The 23,091-nt window shown below is 40.8% G+C and overlaps 2 protein-coding genes across 5 annotated transcripts in view; one reads left to right on the top strand and one right to left on the bottom strand.

Moving 5' to 3' along the window:
* Positions 1-190: 190 nt before the first annotated feature.
* On the bottom strand, positions 191-11,547 carry RBM24 (RNA binding motif protein 24). 4 transcript variants are annotated; one of them, XR_006288669.1, is made up of 5 exons: positions 11,380-11,547; positions 10,300-10,423; positions 9,024-9,078; positions 8,578-8,692; positions 2,180-2,317 (listed from the first exon to the last, which is right to left on the bottom strand). XR_006288669.1 is itself a non-coding variant. In XM_007054876.4 (4 exons), exons 1-4 carry the CDS (start codon positions 11,545-11,547, stop codon positions 1,984-1,986), a joined length of 681 nt encoding a protein of 226 aa, XP_007054938.2. In that variant the 3' UTR covers positions 191-1,983. The 4 variants fall into 4 exon arrangements, 2 of the variants coding, with proteins under 2 accessions (XP_007054938.2, XP_037749039.1); XR_006288668.1 differs by having other exon boundaries at positions 2,182-2,317; positions 8,562-8,692; XM_007054876.4 differs by lacking the exon at positions 8,578-8,692 and having other exon boundaries at positions 191-2,317.
* A 387-nt stretch (positions 11,548-11,934) lies between these two features.
* The window catches only part of LOC122464534, a 41,833-nt gene continuing 30,676 nt past the window's right edge, over positions 11,935-23,091 (top strand). The window contains exon 1 of the mRNA XM_043540077.1: positions 11,935-12,463. Within this exon, the coding sequence (XP_043396012.1) occupies positions 11,935-12,463 (529 nt within the window). The remainder of the gene's footprint in view (positions 12,464-23,091) is intronic.

The following is a 23,091-nucleotide window of genomic DNA, read 5'->3' as shown; positions in this document are numbered from 1 at the left end:
CGTCATCTCTGTATTTTATGATTTGCTCAATATAATTTGACAGTGCTCCATTTACATTAGTCTGCAGCTCTGAAACCATTATATGCGACACCTTGTTCTCCCCACAGTCCAGGAATTTTGCAAACAAGTCAAGGCTTCTAAATACAGTTAGAAGAGCTCCACTACTGGTTGAGCAGAAACATAAACAGACTGGATGCAACAATATTTTTTATTATATTTAATACAAGTGAATAGATTAGAAGATCTGAAATGTTATAAAGCAATATACATACTGAATAAATAGCACAGGAGTCATGTCTACATTATATAACACCGGCTAGTATTCAGAATACTTAAAATAAATCCAGTGACATTGGATAAAGTCCATAAAAATGCTATCCTGTCTTCCCTTGTATGAAATTGTTCAAGTATAAAAAAATCCAATACAGTGTAAAATATTAAATTCCAATTAGGTCAAGAATAAAAATAGCAAGTATTGCAGTTTCACAGGACAATGTAAAGCAGCATTCTCAAGCAAATGAAAAAATAGTCTACATACAGATGTGTGGGGGGAAAAAAAAAAATCTATACTAATGTCTTTGAGAGGCCTACATGAAAAAATACTTAAGAGGGAAAAGCATGGAATTAGCAGTATTTAATGTAAAAACCTAAAAAGTGTTAATTTAAGAGTACCCTCAGACAGTGCACATACTGAATTTAAATAAATCCAAGTCAACCTCTTTAATTGATTAGGTTAATATTTAATATGCTACATCTAAACCTGCTAAATAATTTATGCCATGAGATGAATACATAATTTTACAGTGTCACATCTAAAGTTGCTTTCTTTAGAGCGCAGCATAGTAAAACTTTCAAAATAAATATTTCTTTTTTAAATAGCATTACAATTAAGGCACAGTATAAATCACATACCATTAACCCTTGAAGAACTGCAATCTCAGTAACAAAAGTTGTCTCGTACTGTATGTTCTCTAATAAATATTTTTAAATATTCTGAAATAGATACTAAAAATTGTACAAAGTTTCAAAAAAAGGAAAAAAAAAGAAGTTCCCTTAAAACAGTTCTTAAAGGTTTAAATTCAGCAAGCTTCTTTCTGCCTTTATTCACAAACCATGAACAGATGCAATAAATAGAAAGAGAAGGCTGTTGTAGTAAAGGGCTGATCCTATTTCAGAATCAGAATAGCTGACACGAGCAGTTAAAGTTTCCCAAAAGTGAAACAGGATGGAGAGAGGGATTAGAAAGTGACAAGCTCATCAAACGAGCACAAGTGATGTGTTCTTTCCAGAACTGTCTGTGTTATTGATTGTCTCTACAGCTGTTGCACCCATTAATTCCACATCACTTGCTCCATAGTTCCACTCATCCAGAGGACAGATAAGAAAATAACTTTGGTGCCTGTCCACCATTTTATCAACCGGCCATGTTCCTCAGATTGTTCGATGCCCATTAATGAGATAGTGAGAAAATATTTTCTCACTAAAACAAGTTCTATAGGCCATGGTGAAAACTAGAAATGACAATCAGTGCTTTACACATTGTTTTAAAAAACTTAAACTTGATACAGGCTACATATTGCTCACTGATTTTTTTTCCCTGGTTTAACTTTTTCAAATATTTTCTCACTTGTAAAAGGCAGTTTGCTTCCCTGATATTGTAAAAAATACACGTTTAATTTTTTTTAAATATAAAGTCCCATTGTTACTCCTGCCATTCTTTCATGACAGTACATTATAGATTGTTTCTTCTCAATTGATATCTGAAACTGGTACCCCCACCCACCCCTTCCCTAATAGCAACATGATTTGGATGCATGCTGTATGAAGACAGTGGAATAAAAAAATATTTAACTTTGCAGTAGCATAGCTTTTCTTAAAGCTGCTTAGTTAAATGTTAATTGTCTTTTATTAACTACTTATATTGGAAGGCTGGAAAAAAGGAAGAGAAAGAAAGAGATCTATCTTTCTTCAGAAGTCCATCTGCTATTGCATGCGGTCTGTCTGTAGCTGTTGTGGCTGGTACTGACCAAAGGCTGCAGCAGCTGTCCCAGGTGCTGCAGCAGTGAGTGGTTGCTGGACTGCATAGCCATAACCCCCAGCAGTGACATATCCTGCAGCAGCTGGGGATGCTGCATACGGGTACTGGTCATAGGCAGCAGCGGCAGCAGCAGCTGCCGCAGCTGAGTATTGTGCATATGCCGCTCCAGTGTAATCAATGTAAGGCGTGGTGGAGGCAGCAGCTGCTGTAGGTTGGACATGTGGAATTACAACTCCTGGCTGCACAAAAGCCTGTGGATAGACATAATGAGCAGGTATCCTGTTGAAAGATGGAAAACAAAGTTAGAGGAAAACTTACGAATTTTAAGTACTATTTCCATATTCAGAACTAAAACAAACTCAATTTAGTTGTTGTTATGAGCATAGGGTTGCCACAATAGCTAAATTTATTTAATACACCAATGTATCATTTCAATAGCACAAAGAGATGCATTGCTCAAAAGCCCAGCATTAGGAGATGACTTAATAGCATTACACAGAACACCATCAAGCAACATCAAACGTGTTCACTTTAAAATCTTTAGAAGGGCCAGTATTTGGGATGTCAGTTTAAGACATCTGTAAAGAAGTTAAATTTGTTTATTCCAGATCCAAGCTTGGATTGTGTATTTTTAAAATAATCTGTAAGTGATTTTGTTGCCCTAATTCTCACTAACTTCACTGACTATTAGTAAAATTCTGTGTTATGAAGACTGGTTTTATTATAACAACTATGCAATTTGACAGTGTAGCCACTGTAATCAGTTTGCCAGTAGTAGATAATGCAGCTAAACAGGTTTTTTAGTTGGTCAATTCTGTAGCTCATCACTCCCCCCCAATCTTCTTGTAAAAAAAAAAAAAAATTGCATTGTGGCAACCCTACTTAGATTGCTATGCAGACTCAGCACACATTAATTTCTCTGCAACCTCAGTCACCCTTATTAAAAATTAAAAAAAAACACAGGCGACAAAGGAGTTTAAAAGTTCACAAGTGTGGTAAACACAGCACGAATCACACTTTCCAAACGAACTATAGTGCAGCTCACTTGGTCACAAGAGGCCATTGAGGAGAAGCTACATAGATGCTATTAAAATTCATAACAGTGATTCCTAAGTACATGTGCATCACACTTTTGTAAAGGTCATAAGGACACAAGGGTCAAACCTGTTTGACAATCAGGCCACTGATGTCCTGTTTTGTGCCAGCTTGTTTATTTCTATGCAAGACATACAGCATAGAGTTTTGGGAGATGGGGGTAGGATTAAATCTAAATAGATCTGGTGTTTAACAAAAGCAAAAACAAGTTTATGGCTCATTAAATAACTGTTTGAACAAGTCAATAGATACACTTTCTCATTTCCTCCTCCAAATCAGAGAACTTTGCTTCCTTAACTTACTAGCCTATGATTGAACTACTTTTGATAACAGTAGTAATCCTCTCACATCACACAGATCTGCATACAAAGTAATCCCACCATTCCATTGTATCGTGTAATATTGAAGACATTCTTTAGAGTAGAGTAATACCATGTTCATTATACATTTAATCCCCCAATCCTTCAATTGGATCCATGAGTAGACTGAAGTCAGTGGGGCTCTACACAGCCATAAAAAAAATCTGCTTTTGCAGCTCCCAGTGCAGGATCAGAGCCTTAGACTTTGCACGAAAGTTAAAAATTTCCCTTTCCGTCTGAGTCCAAAGACAACTCCAGCCTTTTAGCATGATATTTACATTATAAACATAGATGGAAAATTGCAGCACTACCATTTGTCCTCTTCCTCCAGCTTTAAGTTTTTTTGAAAATAAAATAACAGTTTTACTTCCAGTTGTCAACAGTTCAATTAAATGGGACACTGTCAACTAAATTCATCCCAAGATTTAAAAAAATTATAAAAAACAAAGCATTAAATCTGATTGGCCTTTTAAATTGTAAAGCTTAAAGACAGTTAAACTCAGACAAACCCAGTAACTAAACATTTCTCCCTGCAAAGTTTGTAAACTAAACACTGCAGTTGTAATAACTTAACACAATTGAGTTATTTCATTTTCCATTGTCTGAGATGACTGCAGAAAATTAGAGCAACAAATGACAAAAAGTAGTGAAACTGGATTTTTACAACTAATTAATAAAAAAATGTTTACAACATTTTAAAGATGACACTGTCCCTTTAATCATGTTACTATCTTAGCTCTCCATTCAAAAGGGAAACACACAGTATCTGGTATTAGATACCAACCAGAATATAAAAACAATCATAGCATAGTTTTTACTTCTTACACGCTACTTTAAAAGGATTATAAATTAATTAAAATGTAATTTACATGGTAGCTTGATTATTAGTTTAAATAATTTTTCAAGGGTTTTTCCTAAACCCTGATACAGAGAGTCCATTTAACATCCAACAGTCAGTTTAACATCCACGTAGAAGCAAATGGGCAGCAGTAATTATGGCTTAAATATTACTTTGAACAGTAAGAAGATATACTACATTTCTAGCTCTTTCTCTATGTGAACACAAATGACATTACCGAGGATTTCTTAGAACACTTGTACATGTACTTAACTTCTTTTTAAAAACTAGATTGAAAGATACACATGCTCCCACTTAAACCCTTGTGACTTGTTTCCTTTAAGCCAAGAAACAAAACAGGTGGTGAATTACGAAACTATCCCTTTACAACAGCATTTTAGTCTGCATTATACATGAACCCTGTGCAGGCCCCCACCATCCTGCCATTTCAGATGTGGTGATTGACAGTGTAAGCTGCAGTGGGGCTATTTTTGATCCATCGGTCATGAGACAAGGGTTTCAAGCAGAGTAAAATGACTTTATAAGGCCAAAGTAAACGTCTATCTACTGCAAAGGCAAGCATGCGTACATCTCAATGACACCGAAACACTGCTCTTTAATCTTTTGACCTCAGTTTCCCATTGTGCTGGGACACCTTAATAAAACAGTCAGGTTATTATAAAGAGTACTACTTTATAATAGCCACTATAATATTGGGACAATATTTTAATTATACAACGGTCTTATGGCAAGGAAATTTTTTCCATTTTGTAGTACATAAGTTTATTGCCTCAAGCTACTGCCTTAAAGAAAAAAAAAAAAAAGAGGCAAGGTTTAGCACATGTAATTTTGGTGTATACAAGTGCTCTTGCCGTAAGACTTAAGATTTTCATTAACCTAAGCTGTAAGAATACTTTTGCAAAGTTAGAATGTTGATTAGGTTTAATACTATAGTAGCTGTATAAGTAACAGTAAACTGCCAAATATATTATTGTAAATGTTATGCATACAAAATACAATTGAAACAAAAAGACAGCCTAGGCTGATCTGGAATAGCTGCAATACATAGGAATTCAGTATTAATGGACAGAACAATTGTGATACCATTGAATTCTTGAACAAGTAGTTACTGGACTCTGCATGAGACCTGTTCCTTCTGTTCTGGATCTTGCATTGCTTCATCTGTTCTTTGTAAGTACAGTTAACTAGCAGATTTAATTCAAAGTTCAATATTGAACAGCCTTCTTATACCAGAACAAGAGTTATGTATACACACTAAAAATCAAGCATGTTTTGGGGGTTAAGTTTGTGCTCAATGCCTTCTGCAGGATATTGAAAAATATATACATTCGGTTTTCTTTGACCATGGCAGTTTCATTCCACAACTGTTTCAAAATTATCAGCTGCCTGATCTTTTAATTATCAGCTGAGGTCAGAACTCTTCCCTACATCCCTTAAAATCAATGATAAGGATTTTGTAAAACTTAGAGGTGACTTAGCCAGGGTTTGATATCAGCTAACCATTCGTTGGCTAGTTTGTCCTTTTGGGACCTAATTCGGCTCTCATTGAAGTTGGTGGAAACGTTTCCATTTACTTCAGGATCAGTCCTTACACAAACAGGGAAAAAGATCTAACTATTCATATCCTATGTCCACCTCTCCCTTCATGCACGTAATTTTCCAATGATGTTCCCTCAATGGAACAAAATAAAGATCTTTAAAAAAAAAATGCATTAATTCAAAATGAATTCAATAGCAGCATTTGGTGTTTCAGTATAAAGCTATACTTTTATGAGTCACAGTGGGATAAGTAACCAACACTGAACTCTTCAAGGTCCCTTCCTGCCCTACATTTCTATGATTGTGGTCAGATTCAGCATGCCAGGTCTCACACATATAGTAAGTGAGATTCTGGATGTAAAGAGGGGGTGAGATCAGGAAATGTTACCCGGGTGGGAGAATTAACCTCTATAGCATATAAAAAAGAAACCAGAACTACAAGTCTTTTATGAACAGGAACTAATCGCGCTTCTCTTAGCTAGAGTAAAGCCATGGAGGTACCATACTCAGAATTAAGTATATTCTCCCACTAAATCTGATGTAATGTGATGCTGAAAGTAACTGCATTTTGTCTGAAAGGTGGAACTATGACAGAGCACTGCTGACAAGAGCAAAGTAGAACCTCACTAATTTGCACTTTGCTAATTAATTCACATGCAAAAATGGCACTCTGCTATTTAATCCACACAAAAATGGCGCTCTCTTCCCTTTTACTAGCAGAGCACAGTTCTGATGTTCCATATTACTTACTTTTACATAGCATACGGAAGTACACTTACTAGTAGTCACAGAAAAAATTAAAACTCAAAGTATGTTTCAGTGGAGCCCTGCTCTCACCTCAAAATATTACTCTTTACAGAAAAATTCTGTCCTTTTTAGCAGACCCAAACATTAAAATGTCTGAAAAATGAGCCCTTACACAACCCAGCCTGTTCCCCTTTGTCATAGTCATCACTCTCACTGTATTTTCCACTTTATGCATCCGATGAAGTGAGCTGTAGCTCACGAAAGCTTATGCTCAAATAAATTGGTTAGTCTCTAAGGTGCCACAAGTCCTCCTTTTCTTTTTGCGAATACAGACTAACACGGCTACTACTCTGAAACCAGTCATCACTCTCTATCACTCCACTCAGTTTTCACTGCTCTCCCCAGCCTTAACTTTATCCCCTAAAATATATGCATAGATCAAAATAAGAGTTTAGTGGGAGATTCTTGGAAGTGCATCTCTTGAACATGAAGTTAGATTGTATAATCTCTTGTAACTGGAGGTAACAGAAAAGGTGCAGGGAACAAGGATAAAAATGAATACTGGATTCTACCAGTTTAAAACACATACCACCCCTTTTTGCAAAGTATGTCTCTAACTCAGATTGATATACAGTGCGTTAGAACCAGAAAAGGCTGATGGATTGGAGAAGAGAATCCATTTTTATTAAATCCCTTAAGTAGTACATAGTCCCCGTTCCTCCTTTCTTGCTATGCTAGGCAAGAACTTCCTCTTTTCCTCACAGCTGCACCCTTTGCATTCCACCAGCTCCTCTTTGTAACCCTGCTTTCATGGCCTTCTAGGTAACCCCTTCCCTAGTGCGAGTATCAAATTATTATCATATATTCTTTTCAGTTTCCCCACCATTTCTCCAAGAATATTAAGAGATACTTCCCTTCAACAAAGCCAGCACGATATATTTGGGAATATTATAAGAAGCAATAAAATAAAATAAATAAAAAATCATAAGTGAGCTTTAGGTACATTTTCAAAACTAGTTTCCTGATTATTACCATGCTTCCCGGAAAACCACTAAACCACTCTACTGTGAGATAAGATGTTGTACGTGAAGTTTCTGGAAGACGGATTTCCCATCCCCACAACTTTTCCAAAAGGAAAACGATCAACTTTGAATGAAAAGCTAGCTTCAACTTTAACTATGGAGCAGCTACTGCCATTTCATAATACCAAGGTACAGTATCTTAAATCTACACTTGTCAAGTAATTGAACAAAGTACATCCTTTGATGCATTCTCCTGCTTTGTTAGCTTATTTATTAATTAGCAAAATTCATTATTTTGCAGTGACCCAGTCAGTGTGAATTAGTGAGGTGGTACAGGACAGAAAATTTAAGCAGATTTCACCTCCTAATTTTAGGTCTATAAAAAGCAAGTGTTAGAAGTACTTAGGAATAGTATACTTGTATTTTTTTTTTTTTTTTAAAGGAAATGCACTACGTATTAAAGTCTGATGGAGAAGTTAAAGACTGGAATTAGAAAGCCCAAGTGGAAGCACAATGTTAAACAAAAGAGCTCCACACCCCTTCATACCCCTCTCAAGGAACAAAACCAAGAACTATAAACATGCAAGCAATATGTTGATTTTCTTTATATAAAAAAAAAATCAAGATGTCACACAATTTAGCACTCAATACAAAATACAAATATGGTTAAAAAAAAGAAGTCACAGGCTACAGCTTGAAAGCAAGAAAAAAAAGTCCCTTTGCTCCCCATGGCAAAGTCAACACTCCTCAACAACAAAAACAAAATTAAGAGACCCCAAAAAACTTTCACTACAGCTCTTTCAATTAAATAAAAGCACACAGTTTAGCTATCAACACCACTTCATTTCTGTAAAAAATAAAAAAAGCACACGGAGGTCTATTGACTATATGAAAAAACATACATGCATCGTTAATCACCATTTTAGCTTGTTTGTGTTTGAGTGTACTGGTTACAGTGTTTAATTCCAAACAGAACTATTCCACCTCTTATCATCATATCCTTCTGATCAGTTATCTTAACTGTAAACGATCCCTGTCAGATTAGAAAGAGATAAATAACATTGAGTCAAGCTGGGAAAAAAAATAAATAAATGGGGGGCACAGTGGTCTTGTATAAAGTCATACCACTTTCTTTTATCAGAGGGTGGTATGAGTCTGATCCGCTTGGGTTGGGAGGGCTGCATACTTCGTATAGACAACTCGACTCAGCTATGGTCTTTAAAGCATTACCAAAGAGAACATATTTACAAGGTAGATGTTTTTAAGTCTGGAAATTTGAATGGCAACATTATAAAGTCAGTGACAGTACTGTGAGAGGCCACCCAAGGTTATACTTTGTTTATGGACCTGTTTTATAGACTTACCCAAAAGGCCTCTGTATGAGAGCTGGATGAAGATGCTGAACACCAAAGGCAAAACCTACCAACAAAACACATCACATTCTCTATATGAGCATTCCATCAGCTGCTTATTTATGCTATACACACAGTAACCTTCACTAACAAGCACTAGTAAAGATGTTCAAAAGAGCAAAGAACCACAGGTTACAGAAAGGGTGTTTTGGATAATTTTTTTTTTTACAATCTAAACCGGAGGAAAGTGATCTTGACTCCTGCCAATTTTCAAAAAGACAACTTATTTGGCAACAACAAGGAGAATTTCACTCAACTGTTATTTAAAAGCAAATGTTCTCTAGCAGCAAAGTCTAGTCCTTAACTCTAAAGCCTAAGAATTATAAACTGGATTGTAACTGGGTGAATATATGTGATTTCTACAGACTTCATTGGGAGCCATGCATGCAAACGGAAGGGTAGAATTACTCATACTGTAATATACACTGACTTCTTACTTCCTGAAATATTCATATTGGGCCTGATTCCAAGCCCCTTAGTCATATGAGTAGACCCATTAACTTCAGTGGGATTACTCAGGTGACTAAGTACTCACATAGGTGACTATGTGAGTAGTTAGTCACCTGAGTATTCCCACTGAAGTTAATGGGTCTACTCGTGTGACTAACAGCCCATCAATATCAGTAAGGGGTTCACAGTCTGGCCCCTTTAAAATATGAACATTAATGCGCTACTATATTCCCATTTATTTTGCTGTCAAGCTGTGGTATTGAACAGGGCATGAAATCAGTGAGTGAGTTTTGGATCAGATCTGGCCTTGTGATAAATCCATTCCTTTTTTCATTCAGTGCAATAGATTCCATGTGTTTTAGAAGTTCCCATTAAGAGACGGACTGTGTTAATAAGACTGGGCACATCTAGAAGGTCCTGTATCCTAGCAATAATCTTTCACCTCAATTATACTGTAAATGGTGTTTGTCATTTCATTCATAATATAGGGTCCAACAAAATGGAAATTCTGTGTGGAGGAAATTTCTCAAAAGGGAACATATATTCCTCTATGTACAGTACACACGCACACCTTTAGTTTTAATGTTGTATGTAATCCATAACTTTTTGGCTAACACACACACACACACACACGAACTATACTCCAAGGAAAGTTTTGGCATTGCCTGAGAGGGACTTTTTTTAAAAAAAACTTTAACTCAGACTGAAGTTTTGTTCTTCTCAGAAATTTTGTTGAAGGGCAGGGGAGGGAGAAAAGAGAGAAAGAGACATTCCTCACCTGGTTGCATTATCCTTGGTTTTGCTCCCAGGTATGCCAGGTTCACATTGGCTTTCCTGCCATCAATGATAGGATTGGGATCTTTGCAAGCCCTTTCAGCAGCAGCTCTGTCAGCCATGGTGACCTTAACAAAATACAATGCTATGAATTAAACCACTTTTTCCATTGAAAAAGCAGCAGAATTCACCTTTTCACTAAAACAACCAGCTTCTCCCCACCCCCCAAAACAGTATGAAAAATATGAAGCCTCATCTCCCTAGATGTTTTTGATACAAAACTAATGGGCTTGCTTGAATAATTAAGATAAATGGGGTTTGTTTACATGAAGACACTGAGGATCTTTAACACAAATTAACAAAAGGCCCAAGAAGTTAAAATGCATTAGTTAAAGCACATTACATCCCCTTGTGAATGCTCTCATTCAGAAATAAAGGAACCTGAGTTCTTTAGCTTAAAACTCATTGAAGTACAAAAAATACCCTTCCTTTCCTTTGTTCTGTGTTTAATTGGTAAACAGACACAGAAATCAGGTTATTTTAAGCTTTTAGTTTGCTGCAGTATAATCCTAGGGGCGTGTACATGTATAGGAGCCCCCTGTACTACCATAGATAAAACTTCTAAGTCATATCAGTAAACAACCAGCTAGCCTAATTTGTTGCCAGAAATCTGCATGTAACTTTTCATGTACAAACCACTATCCAAATCCCCTCCATCAGGGATTCCTCATTCTTTACCCCCTCCCTCAAAAAAATTAAATAACTCCTCAAAACAAAGTACCCTTTCCCCCCAATCAGACAAGCACTTTATCTAGGGCTGCCCTCTGGATCTACCCTGCCGCAGCATGCTGGCCTTTGCCTCACAAGAAGTTTCTTTCCGGCTTCAGGCACTTCTCAGGCTACACCTGTCTTCCCACCCCCCACAGGAGATACAACGCTGGCTTCCCAGCTTGTTTTAGTTTCCCCAGAAAGCGGCTGGATCCCTCCCACCCACGAAACGGACCCAAGCTAAAAATGATGCAAAGTAGCCACGGAGCAGCAGCGATAAAAACGATCCCCCAAAGAAACCCCCCCAACGACTTACAAATCCGTATCCCCGGGACTTGCCGGTCTGCCTGTCGGTGATGACCACGGCTTCCTCGATCTCCCCGAACACCTCGAAGTACTTGCGCAGGCTGGAGTCGGTGGTGTGATAAGGCAGGCCCCCGACAAAGATCTTGGTGTAAGTGGTGTCCTTCTGGGTCGTGTGCATCTTCCGCGCCTTTCGCTGGCCCTGCCAGCCGGACAGCCCTAGGCAAACAAACGGGGAGAGTAGTGTGCGCCTGGGTGCGTTTACACGTGGTGGGAGGGGGACTTATTCCGGAGTCAAACCCCTTTTGCAATTACACTGCGTTCCCTTTTGCAAACCAATCCGCCGCTGCCTCCTCCTCCTCCTTTCAGGGAGGGAGCCCCGCAGCCTCCAGCAGTTTTGAGGTAGGTGTTAGGAGGATGGAGCGTGTCCAGGCTGGCGGAGGCAGCAGCAGCTACTGGAGAGAAATGCAGGGCCCGGACGCTAACAACAGAGTGGCTTTTCCCTGTTTGCTTTCCCCTAAAAGCCGGGGCACCCTGGGATCCTCCGCCTCCCGCACCAGGGGCGGGGATGGGGCGGGCCCTTCGCCGCCTATTGGCCCGCTTGGTCGCAGGAGCCGACACACAGCTGTTGCGAACAGCTGGGGGGCCGATTCTCTCCTCTGGGGTCCAGCCGCCCGGGCTGCAGGGAAGGACCCGAGAGAAGCGCTGCACGCTCGGGTTTCCGCTTCAGGACAGGAGCAGCCCGAGCAAGAGAGGCGGATTCTCCCGGCCTGCTGTGAGCGGGGAGGGCGCTGAGGCTGATCTGTGGCAGGGCTCGTGGAAGTCGCTCGCCCACACCCTGGGGCGAGGTTTCTGCTTCAGCTGCCGCTGCCCTGCGGTCTCGCCGCTCCCCCTCCTGTCTCCCCCGGCGGTGGGAGCATGGACGCTGGTAGAGCTGCTCCCTCGGCCCTTCTCTTCGCTCGCCCCCCCTCCCCCTTTCCTTGTGCAGTCACCACTGGAGAGAAAGAAGAGACCGACAGCGCGGAGGGGCCGGCCTGGGGGCTCAGAGCCCCAGGGGTATCTAGCACAGTCCCAGAACTCCTCCGTGGGCCATACAGGTAGGGGAATTTGAGGCGGGAGATTGGTAGGGGAGAGGCAGGAAGGGGGGCAAAGGTAATAGGAAAGAAAAGGACGTAACAGGGAAGAAAGGGGAGTGAAAGACAGTTGTGCATCAGGCAGAATTGGGAAAACAAAGCTATTCACCTCTGCTCCCCCCGCCCCTCTTAGGGCTACTATTGACTCTTCCCTCACTCCTCTGTGCTCATTGCCCCTTGGGCCTTTTTCTTTGAACCCACCCCTGCTATAAATAGAAGTCACCTATCAATGTGCAAATGGAACTTTATTGTCAAAACGGTGTCTACGTTGATCTCTCTGTAGCTTCCCTTACCAGAGTATCTGTGTGCCCTGTAAGATTAAAGTACACAATTTAGAGTACCTCTAGCTCTTTCATTCTGCAGGCTACTTCACGCAAGAAAGCCCTATGGCCCACCTCCGTTCCTAAATTCTCCAACATCAAAATAGGTGGTTTTCGAAATGCTCCCTACCACACATCAGGAAGAAAGGCTCTGCAGACCCTTTGTGATCCATGATTGGCAGTTTGAGAAGTCTTTCCTCCCCTCTCCAGTGATCAGGTGTTCGAGGTTAAAAAGAACTAGATAAGTTCATGGAGGATAGGTCCATCAATGGCTATTAGCCAGGATGAGCAGGGATGGTGTCCCTAGCCTCTGTTTGCCAGAAGCTGGGAATGGGTGACAGGGAATGGATCACTCGATGATTACCAGTTCTGTTCATCCCCTCTGGGGCACCTGGCACCGGCCACTGTCGGAAGATACTGGATACAGGATAGATGGATCTTTGGTCTGATCCAGTATGGCCATTCTTAAGCCAATCTGCAAATAGTCCAATCTGTTTCCTGATTCAAAATATTAATGAACTTCCCGGACAGGGAATCTGTTTATCCCTAATACATGTTGTTTTTTTATTATTACTTAATATACAATTTACCTTAAGGGACAGGTGCAGTACCTTTGTGGCAGTACCTTTCACTTCTAGGAGTGTCACACACACCCCGTTATTCTATGTTGTTTCTTTTTGAGTTACAAATAAAAATATTTTAAAAAAGAAATACAGAATTGGAAGGTTAAAGTGTGTTGAAAAGCATTACAGAAGAGATGTTGTACTGCTGTAAGTGACACGCAATCCTAGCAACACTTCTGTAGTCAAAATGGTGTCTACGTTGACCTAAGCATGAACTAACAATCTGATCATAAATAAATTGTGTTTTGGCTGAATGTACCTGTTTATAAAATGTTTCTTCCTGGAAGCATTTTTTTAAAGCAAGAAAATAATTGTTACCAGCTCTTAAGTTAGAGGAACATGATTGTTACTTGCATTAGATATTTTTCTTTGTATGCTTTTGGCTTGCACGTCAATTTGGAACATTACTTAGTGCTCTGAGACCCGTACCCAAACTTTTCAAGTTGTACATTTCAAATCGGGTAGACTTCTGGGTATGTTGAGTTCTTTTCCCCCTATTCTTTGGAAGCCAAAGTTATAGAAGACATTTTTGAATCATGGGACCCTATTGTAATACCCTCTTTTTTAACTGAAGCAGAACTCCTTATGGATGCTAAAGGGGAAATCTGCTTAAAAACGGACAGTATGACATGGCCTCAGGGGCTGTGCACATGCAGGCCTTTATACCGGTGTCCAGAGCCGTCTCTAGGATATGGCAAAGTGGGGCCACTACCCCGGGCCCCGCGCTTCGTGAGGATGTGGGCAGAAAGTGAGGCAGGGGGCAGGTAAGGGGGCTCCTCCTTGCCCCCCTATCAATCTCCCCCTCCCCCCAGCACCTCCAGCATGCCCCACCGATTAGCGCCTCCCCCTCCCTTCCAGTGCCTATCGCCGATCAGCTGTTTCGCGGCATCTGGAGGTGCTGGGTGGGAGGGGAGAGGAGCGAGGGTGCAGCGTGCTCAGGGGAGGGGGCGGAACTCAGTGGGGAAGAGGTGAGGTGGAGTGGGGACAGGAAAAGGCAGGGTGGAAAGAGGTGGGGTGGGGCCTTGGGGGAAGGGCCTGGGCAGAGCAAGGGGGAGCCCCCCGGTAGATAGAATCTCTGCACCTATGCCCCGGGCCCCGCACCCCACTCGGGGTGGCCCTGCCTGTGTCATATTCCCTTGATTTCCATGAACCTTCAGATAGGAGGAGTCTGCATTCAGCCTTGTGGTCATAATTTCTGTACTTAATTGAGGACATAAGGTGGGATCCATGAACTGATTTAGGCATTGCAATGCTGAGTGTCAGAGTGCGTAACTTTTAGGCACCTAGAAAAATCACGGGAACTACACTGAGATCCACAAAGCTGAGTCAGTCACCTAGGCTTGCTATACAATGAATTGGAGCCAACATTCTCTGTTTTGCAACCACAGCACCAATTCTGCAAACACTCTTGCACATGTTTAGCTTTAAGCATGTGAGTTATCCCACTGAAATCATAAGTGAGGTGTAAAATGGTATTAAGGGGACTGCTCATGCACATGCTTAAAGTTAAGCACATATGTAAGTGTTTGCAGGACGAGGGCCTCAATTTACCACCTGCAAATACCAAGCAAAGAGAAAAGTACCAGGGTCTAAGCTTAATAAGGGAACAAAGTTCAGCAGCACTGTCATATTAACTTACACAATTCTTTTTGATGTGTACAAGATTTGAACAATCTCCCATTGGTTGATAAGGCAATATAACAGGGATGGGTGAAACTATCCACTTACAGTATATGTTTCATAGTATAATGTTTAATAAAACGAAGCACACCAGGGGAAATGATATGCCAAGTCTTGCTCAGAAAGCTCCTCCCAGATTTCACACTGGATTGTTTTTTTCTTTTAAGAGATCACAGTAGTTTTACTAGGGAGGCCTTGACCTGGAACAAATGTCGTATTGGAGTGAATTATTTGGAGCTGCAATGAGGAAATGACTGAAGCAGAAACACTTCCACAAATAAAAGACTTCTTATATTAAACATTTTGCTCTCTTGAGTCAATGGGCTCATGTTTAGAAAGATCAGTTGTTTATGGTCTGTTTAAAAAAGTTATAACCAGCCTGCTGTCCATCCATGATAGGAAGTGGCTGACCCGCACTCGCCAAACACCCACCACGAGCAAAAACGAGGTTGCCTGTGAGCGAGTGCTCTCTCATTCACCTGTTTAGATCAGGGAAGGTGTAAGTAAATCCAAGGAGGGAGATGATGTTTATTAATTCTGATGGGGATGGGCAAGGGGAATTCAAGATCTGTGGTTGGTTTACTTTTACAAGATTTGTTACAGCATGCGCCTAGAAAGATAGCATAATTTTTTTTTGTTATAAGTCTAAATAAATATATATAAAAGTAACGGGGCCAGTTTCCTATGCAGTTGAAGCTTCTGATATTTCCTCTTTCCTGAGAAGCAATCATTTTCCACCTTAGTTCTCATTTTCTCTGTAATTCTTGCCGTGAGAGGACACATTTGTTGTAAACCCTTCACTCAGGCATAGTTTTTAACTTTTTCTATACCGATGACTAGATCGGAGTCTGTGGGTACGTCTACACTGCAATAAAAGAGCCTTGGCCCAGCCACAGCTAGTCCAGGTCAGCTAACTCGGGCTCACAGGGTTCAGGCTGTGGGGCTATAAAATTACAGTGTAGATGTTTGGGATAGGGCTGGAGCCCAGGCTCACAGACCACACAAGGCGGGAGGGTCTCAGAGCCTGAGGTCCAGGCTGAGCTTGAACAGCTACACTGCTGTTTTGAGCCCTGTGAGCATGAGTCAGCTGACTGAGGCTCTGAGACTTAGTGCTGTGGGTATTTTATCACAGGGTAGACTTATCCTATGTGTCCTGTCCTTGCCTTCCATGCAAAGATCCGCCTGATCATTTTTGTGGGGTAGTTTTTTAATTTTTGTCTCTCCTGCAGCTGACAAGTTCACATATAATGGATTATTTATGCATTTATATGAGGTGCAGAGGCATTGGCTGTCACCAGCTTTTTTGTTTCCATCAATCACTTGCTAGCTTTGGGTGCATCATGAAACTTAGCATAAAAAGTGCAGCAGCATCCTTCCTAAAAATGTCACCTAGTAATAGAACTGAACAGGAATTTTCTAACTGAACAGGGTTTAATTGAAAAAGGACTGTTCTGATCATCTAGTCTAATCACCAGTATAACGCAGGCCATAAAATTTCACTCATGACTCCTAATTTAGGAATACTAAAGTTTTCACATCTGAAATAAGGGCTTCCTGAGGAGTTTTGAACCCAGGATCTTTGGTTCCATAAGCAAGAAATAGCACGCTTAGGCATTAAGCCAGATATTGTTCATGATGAGGATTCTTCTACAGGGAATTTCAGCTGGGTTTAGGCTTCTCTTAAGGAAGGAAACAATCCTTTGAGATGCACTCATTTTCTTATAGAGCTACCAGAAATATCTTTCATATCATGTGAATTAAATCACAGAGGTTGCTGGGATGCATCCAAGGGCAGAATTGAGCCTTGTCAGTTTTAGACTTTTGAACCCATTTAATACATGACCTATATTTTGGGGGAAGACAATGAGTAATGTCCTCCCTTTCACTTCAGGCCTTTAGCCAACTTAACAAGTTTAATTTGTTAACATTATTGATTGAAAATTGAAAATAATTTAGTCACCAATAAACCCCCTAAATGTTGATTAATGCCCACATTTTTTATAATTTATTCTGCAGACATCTGTAGCTCTCGTTTTCATAATTGCCAGTATACAAAGGTATATTTATTTTAAACAGAAACCTAACCCATGTTATTATATGATTCAGTCTAATACACTATTAAACATTTAGTTAATGGTGTATTAATTAAAGTAGATATTTTTCTCTGAAACAAGTATAAGGATTATAATAATTGTTGAATAGTTCAACACATACAAGCCACAATATATTAATATACTAATGTTTAAACAAATGTAACTGTGTAAAACTATTTAGCCTTAAGGTCTCTTATTATACAGGAGGTCAGATCAGATGATCACAATGATCCCTTTTGGTTTTATAATCTATGCATCTACGGAGAGAAATCTAAGTTTGGGCTAGCACATTCACTGGAGCAGATGGGCTGGATGCTGGGTCTTCCACCCTGGTAACATAACCACTGGATTATAGAATCACTCTCACACTTGATCGCTTTCTCTGGCGCAATTACTCTTTATTTAACCTCAGTGGAACAGCTTCAAGGGGAGAGAGGGCTGCATCAGAATAGCCCATAGCTCAGTGGTTTGAGCATGCTCCTGAGAGATGGGAGGACCCCTCCCGTTCAAATCCTTTCTCCCCCTTCAGCAGCCTGGGGAATCGAACGTGGGTTGCCCATCTCCCAGGTGAGTGCTCTAACCACTGGACTAAAAATTACAGGGTACACAGCACCACTTTCTCCTTTGGCTGCGTTGCATGGAGTGAAGCAGGTGCCTAACTAATTCTCACCAGAAATGGCTTAGGTGCCTAGGCCATCTGATTGCAGGAGAAGGGTTCCTGGTTGCGGATTGCAGCAGAGATAGGCACCACCATGCAGTCTAGACTTAGGCACCTATCACCGTGCAAGAGTAGGGGGCTTAGAAAACACTCTTCTCCTTGGTATCTCTCATTGGCTAGTTTAGGTGGTTCCCTGCCTTGCATACTGGCTTTTGTGGATCACATGCTAAGGCACCTGTCATTCCCCATTCACTGTATAGGGAGTCTGGGCACCTAACTCAGGCTTTGTGGATCACAGTTTATGCCTGTGAGTTTCTAGGCACCTAAAAATTAGGTGCTACTATGCTGGGTGTTGCAGTGCCTAAGTCCCTTTTTGGATCTGGGCCACTCTTCTTTGTGACTGTCTGGTCCTGGCTATTCTCTACCACTTCAGGGTTATGCCCTTAAAGGATTTTGTTTCCCCATCATGCCTTTTTTGTGACTGACCCTTTAAATCTGGCAGAACCACAGCTCTTTGCTCCCTAAGGTAGCCATTTTGAAACTGACTTCTGCTGCGTAAGACTCCTTCTCTCCTACTTGGTATGTACTCTGTGTTCCTGTTGATTTTCCTTTCTTATTACCGAGGAGATGGCATGTTTTCGTAGTGCTTCAGAAAATAACAGCAACAACAATGTCAATGATAGAAATATAGAGGATGGAAAGAGAAGAAATTTACTAATTTCACTTCAATGGCTCCATATCTTGCGTAATAATTAGACATAGCAGTAGTAATGTAGGGGCTAAGTTGTATTCTTGATTACACCTGTACAAGCTAATGGAAATCAATGGGGCATCACAGACACAGCAGCAGAATTTAGTCCTTGGTGTGCAATATACTTGGGAGAGTAAGTGGCCCCACACTGACATCTTAACAGTGGTGCAATGCAAATACTGCATAGTGTGTCCTCTATGTGTTGCAGAGCCCAGATACAACTGAGAGTGTCTGTGTAGATCCCCATAATAGAAAAATCTTTCGCAGCAGAGTGTAAATACATTGCATCATATATAATTTTGCATGCACACAAAAATGGAGGCTATTTACAGATTTTACTCTTTGAGCCTGGTGTTGAGCTTGTTCTGTTCAACTCTGCTGACTTCAGTGCAGTTAATTCATGATCAGGGCTTCTGATTTTAGGTTTTAAATGATAAACACCAATAAAACATTCCCACACACTTAGTGTTTATCTAGTAAACACCAGAAAAACACTGGAGATGGTTACTTGTAACCAAAGGCTTGTCTACATAGAGTAGTAATGTGGATTATGGGGGTGTGATTTCTAAAGCACACTAATGGGGTTGTGCATTAACTGGTCCATGGAGAGCTTGCTGGTGCTCACTAAACGTTCCCTAGTGCATTTTAACATAGTGCTGTTTGAAACATTAGTACATTAAAATGCACTAGGTAACATTACTAAGAGATTACTTGTTACAGTATATATTACTATAATGAGTAACATATACAATATGCATTATTCATTACAGTATATACAAAGAGAGAGACCTGAAAACCCCTGAATTTTGGACAACTACATAAAACTCAAACATTGGTAGCAGTAAATCCTGAAAAATGAAATTAATAAAACCCTGAAATTAAAAAACCCTGAAGCCCAATTATGATTTACACTGAAGAGAGACCAGAATCAGAACCAAAGACTGAGGTTGCTAGTTGGAATCTTTTGCCAAAGTCTTTAACTTTTGAAAAAAATATCAATTTGAAAATAAATATCAATAATGAAACAAACATACAAATCTATTTCATAGTAACTAAGTGCTTCCCAAGTAAATTAGATCTGAGTGGACTTCTTGGAGTTTTCTATTCTTCTCCCTTTCCTGGTTATAGGAAGCTCTATTCAAGATGTACATATGCCTTTTTTTTGGTGTGGGACAATGAGCAAGGCTTAATTTGCAACACTCTGTACCTGTATCCATTCAGTGGTATGCAGGAGATCCAATATTCAGTTTCTCCTGCTGTAACTCACAGTAGTGTTCTGTGGATTAATTAGTGAATGTTATAACTGTTCTTTGAGAATGTACTGTATAGTGCTAAGTATTGTTATGAGTCATTGCTGTATAAGCACTCAGGATGAAACTTCCCAAAGAAAGAATTGAAGATGCCATGCAGTAATTGCACCCAGAGAGTCATTAAGGGAATTTTGGGAGTCAAAGCTCTGTCTGGCAGGTGAAGCTCTGAAGTTCCTTTGTGTCACAGAGCAGGTGCACAAAGGGAGAGTGAAAGCCTAGGCTCACCATTTTAAGCCATGTGGTCTCCCTGAGCAATCTTAGACTAAGGATTTGCTAGGTAAAAGGTTCAGAGGCATAGGTACTGGAACTAGAGGTTCTGGGGGAGCTGCACCCCCCCCCGCTTGAAGTGGTTTCTGTCCTATAAAGCATTTATAGTTTGATTCAATGGTTCTCAGCATCCCCATTATACAGTTTGTTCCTGCACCTCTGCCCTGAGTGTTGTTTGTCTGAGGAAACCGGACTCATTTACATCTTATAAATATAGGGTTGCCAGGTGTCTGGTTTTCTACTGGAATGCCCAGTTGAAAAGGGACCTTGGCGGCGGTGCTGACTGCGCCGCTAAAAGTCTGGTCAGTGGTGCAGCAAGGCTAAGGCAGGCTCCCTGTCTGCCCTAGCTCCGTGTGGCTCCCGGAAGCAGCCGGCATGTCTGGCTCCTCAGCACTGGGGCGGCTACGGGGGCTCTGCACGCTGCCCCTGCCCTGAGTGCCAGCTCTGCAGCTCCCATTGGCCAGGAATCATGGCCAATGGGAGCTGCCAGGGAGGTGCCTGCAGGCAGCACGCAGAGCCCTCTGGCCCCTCTGCCTAGGAGCCGCAGGGACATGCTGGCTGCTTCTGGGAGCTGCCTGAGTTAAGGACTGCCCAGATGGAGCCTGTACGCCAAATCCCCTCCTACACTCCAACCACCTTCCCCAGCCCTGAGCCCCCTCCCACACTCCAAACCCCTCGTCCCCAGCCCTGAGCCCCCTCCAGCACCCCAAGCCCCTCATCCCCAACCCCACCCCAGAGCCTGCAACCCCAACTGGAGCCCTCACCCCCTCCAACACCCTAACCCCCTGCTCCAGCCTGGTGAAAGTGAGTGAGGGTGGGGGAGAGTGAGCATCAAAGGGAGGGAGGATGGGGGGCAGGGCCTCAGAGAAAGGGCAGGGGGTGGGGCAAGGGTGTTCAGTTTTGTAGGATTAGAAAGTTGGCAACCCTGTGCTATATAAATGAACAAATTACACTAAAGAAATAACTGACCCCATACCACTGATTTCTGTGCCATATGGGGAAACTGGCCTGCAAGGACCTGGATTCTGCTACTGTTCAGCAAAGGGGCAACAATACTGTAATAAATACATCTCTGCCCCTTCAGAAAATGTATAAGCCCTAAGGGCCTGATCCTCAAAGGTATTTAGGCACCTAATTCCCATTCAAATCAATGGGAGTTAGGAGTCTAAATATCTTTGAGGAGCTGAGCTGAAGAAATCCTAACGCTATATGCAGCTGTGTGTATACAAATGTATCTGAAAGCTATGAATAAGCAATACCTAGGCAGTTAATTTAGATGCTGCTGATGTTGCTGAGGTCCTTAATATTAAGAGCACAAACCTGTGGCTGATGATAACTTAGTGTAACTTAAATAATTGATAGTCATGCATCTGAAGATATAAATTAAAAGGCTGTCTAATTTTTCTTTTGGGAAAAGCAATAACATAGTTTAACTGAAGAAGCCCCAAAGGCTATCACCTGCAATTAATTATTTTTACGGAGGCATTTTATTTTACTCTGTCAGGATCACTAGGAGTAGACAGCTTGCCAGTTTACCAAATGTTCCCAGCTACTGAATTCAGTGGTATCAATGTAATTGTATCGTCAGCCTCTTTATTTATTTATAAACACCATATGCCTGTCATGTCCGAGACCAGTGGATGTCATGTAGTCATTCATTAGGATGCTGAAAACAACAAAGCCCCCCCCTGATTATATTGCACTCCATTCATTCTTGCCAATGCTTTATTTCAACATGTGATAATGACCTGTGGGACATTTGGTATCCAGTGTCACAGTATAACCAAATTAATATGTCTTGGATATTTGAACCAGTAATAATGTCATCAGAATGCTTGTGGCCTAAACCCTTACAATTATTCTGTAGGATTGAAGACAAAAATCAAATACTTCCTCTTTTGTTTTCCAAATAAAAACACAGTCTTGGCTACTGGGAGTTGTATTTCTGTTACAGTTCCATAATGCCCTGGAACTGTGAAAGTATTGAACTGGTAATGTTAGACATTGCTTTGTCTTGTAATCATCACATTTGTGAACAGTAAAGTCCCACTAAAAAAGGGAACAAAATGTCTAATCAGCGCTCTGTTCAATATACAGTACACAGGAGATAATCTGACTTTATGCTAGCAAATCTTAAATTCTATTGTAGATTGACTTGGTATCTGAAAAGTACACTTGCATTTTTATGTTAACATCTATGTGCAGGAGACATAATTGTATCAATCATAATCATCATAATTTTATCAATTTCCCTGCCAATGTACAATTGCTACCTATAGTATGTTCTCAAGTGCATTGGCAAATTTACTTGGAAATTACTCAATTTATGAGACTTCCACTACTTTTCTTGGGAGATTATTTCTCCATCTTCACAGACTTTACTGTTTTGAATTTTTGTTTCTCTGATATCCATTTATCTAGCACCTGTTGCTGTAGCAACCAGGTGATAATTAGCCTAATTTTTCTGTTGATCATTTTAAAGTTAAACCCCTAAACATAGATTGATAGGCCCTAGATCTGCAGCCCGATGGGAATCTTGCCTCGATAAGGATTGCAGGAACAGACTTAGAAAGTTCCAACTATTCAGTGGCCAAAATTCAGAGCTATTGAAACTGTGGATGAAAGTCACCATGCTAGTATACGGCGATGTAATAGGTACTATGAGTGTGGCCTGCGGTGCAAGATATGCCTCTAGGGGATTCAGAACACACATAAGTAGGTGTAACTGGAGCAAGCTGTAGGTGGGGGAACCTGTTATATGGGCTGAGGAAAAAAGGTGAAAGGTTCATCATTACCCAAATAATAGGGGCATGTGGGATGAGATGGACATATGGTGGTTTAGTACTAGTGCAAGCTAGAGGTAGGTTGATGTCTAATGCCTGGCAGAAAA

Source organism: Chelonia mydas, chromosome 2 (assembly GCF_015237465.2).
Source record: "Chelonia mydas isolate rCheMyd1 chromosome 2, rCheMyd1.pri.v2, whole genome shotgun sequence".
Classification (NCBI taxonomy): domain Eukaryota; kingdom Metazoa; phylum Chordata; order Testudines; family Cheloniidae; genus Chelonia; species Chelonia mydas.
The sequence above is the reverse complement of the archived record's forward strand: the minus strand, read 5'-3'. Positions and strand labels throughout refer to the sequence as shown.

What these genes read in the sequence shown, in the direction of transcription:
- RBM24 (XM_007054876.4), bottom strand. Translation starts at nt 11,547, where the DNA reads ATGCACACGACCCAGAAGGACACCACTTACACCAAGATCTTTGTCGGG. An exon ending in ACCAAGGATAATGCAACCAG is followed by an intron (nt 9,079 to 10,299) that starts GTGAGGAATGTC and finishes TTTTGTTGGTAG; the next exon opens with GTTTTGCCTTTGGTGTTCAG. An exon ending in CTCATACAGAGGCCTTTTGG is followed by an intron (nt 2,318 to 9,023) that starts GTAAGTCTATAA and finishes ATCTTTCAACAG; the next exon opens with GATACCTGCTCATTATGTCT.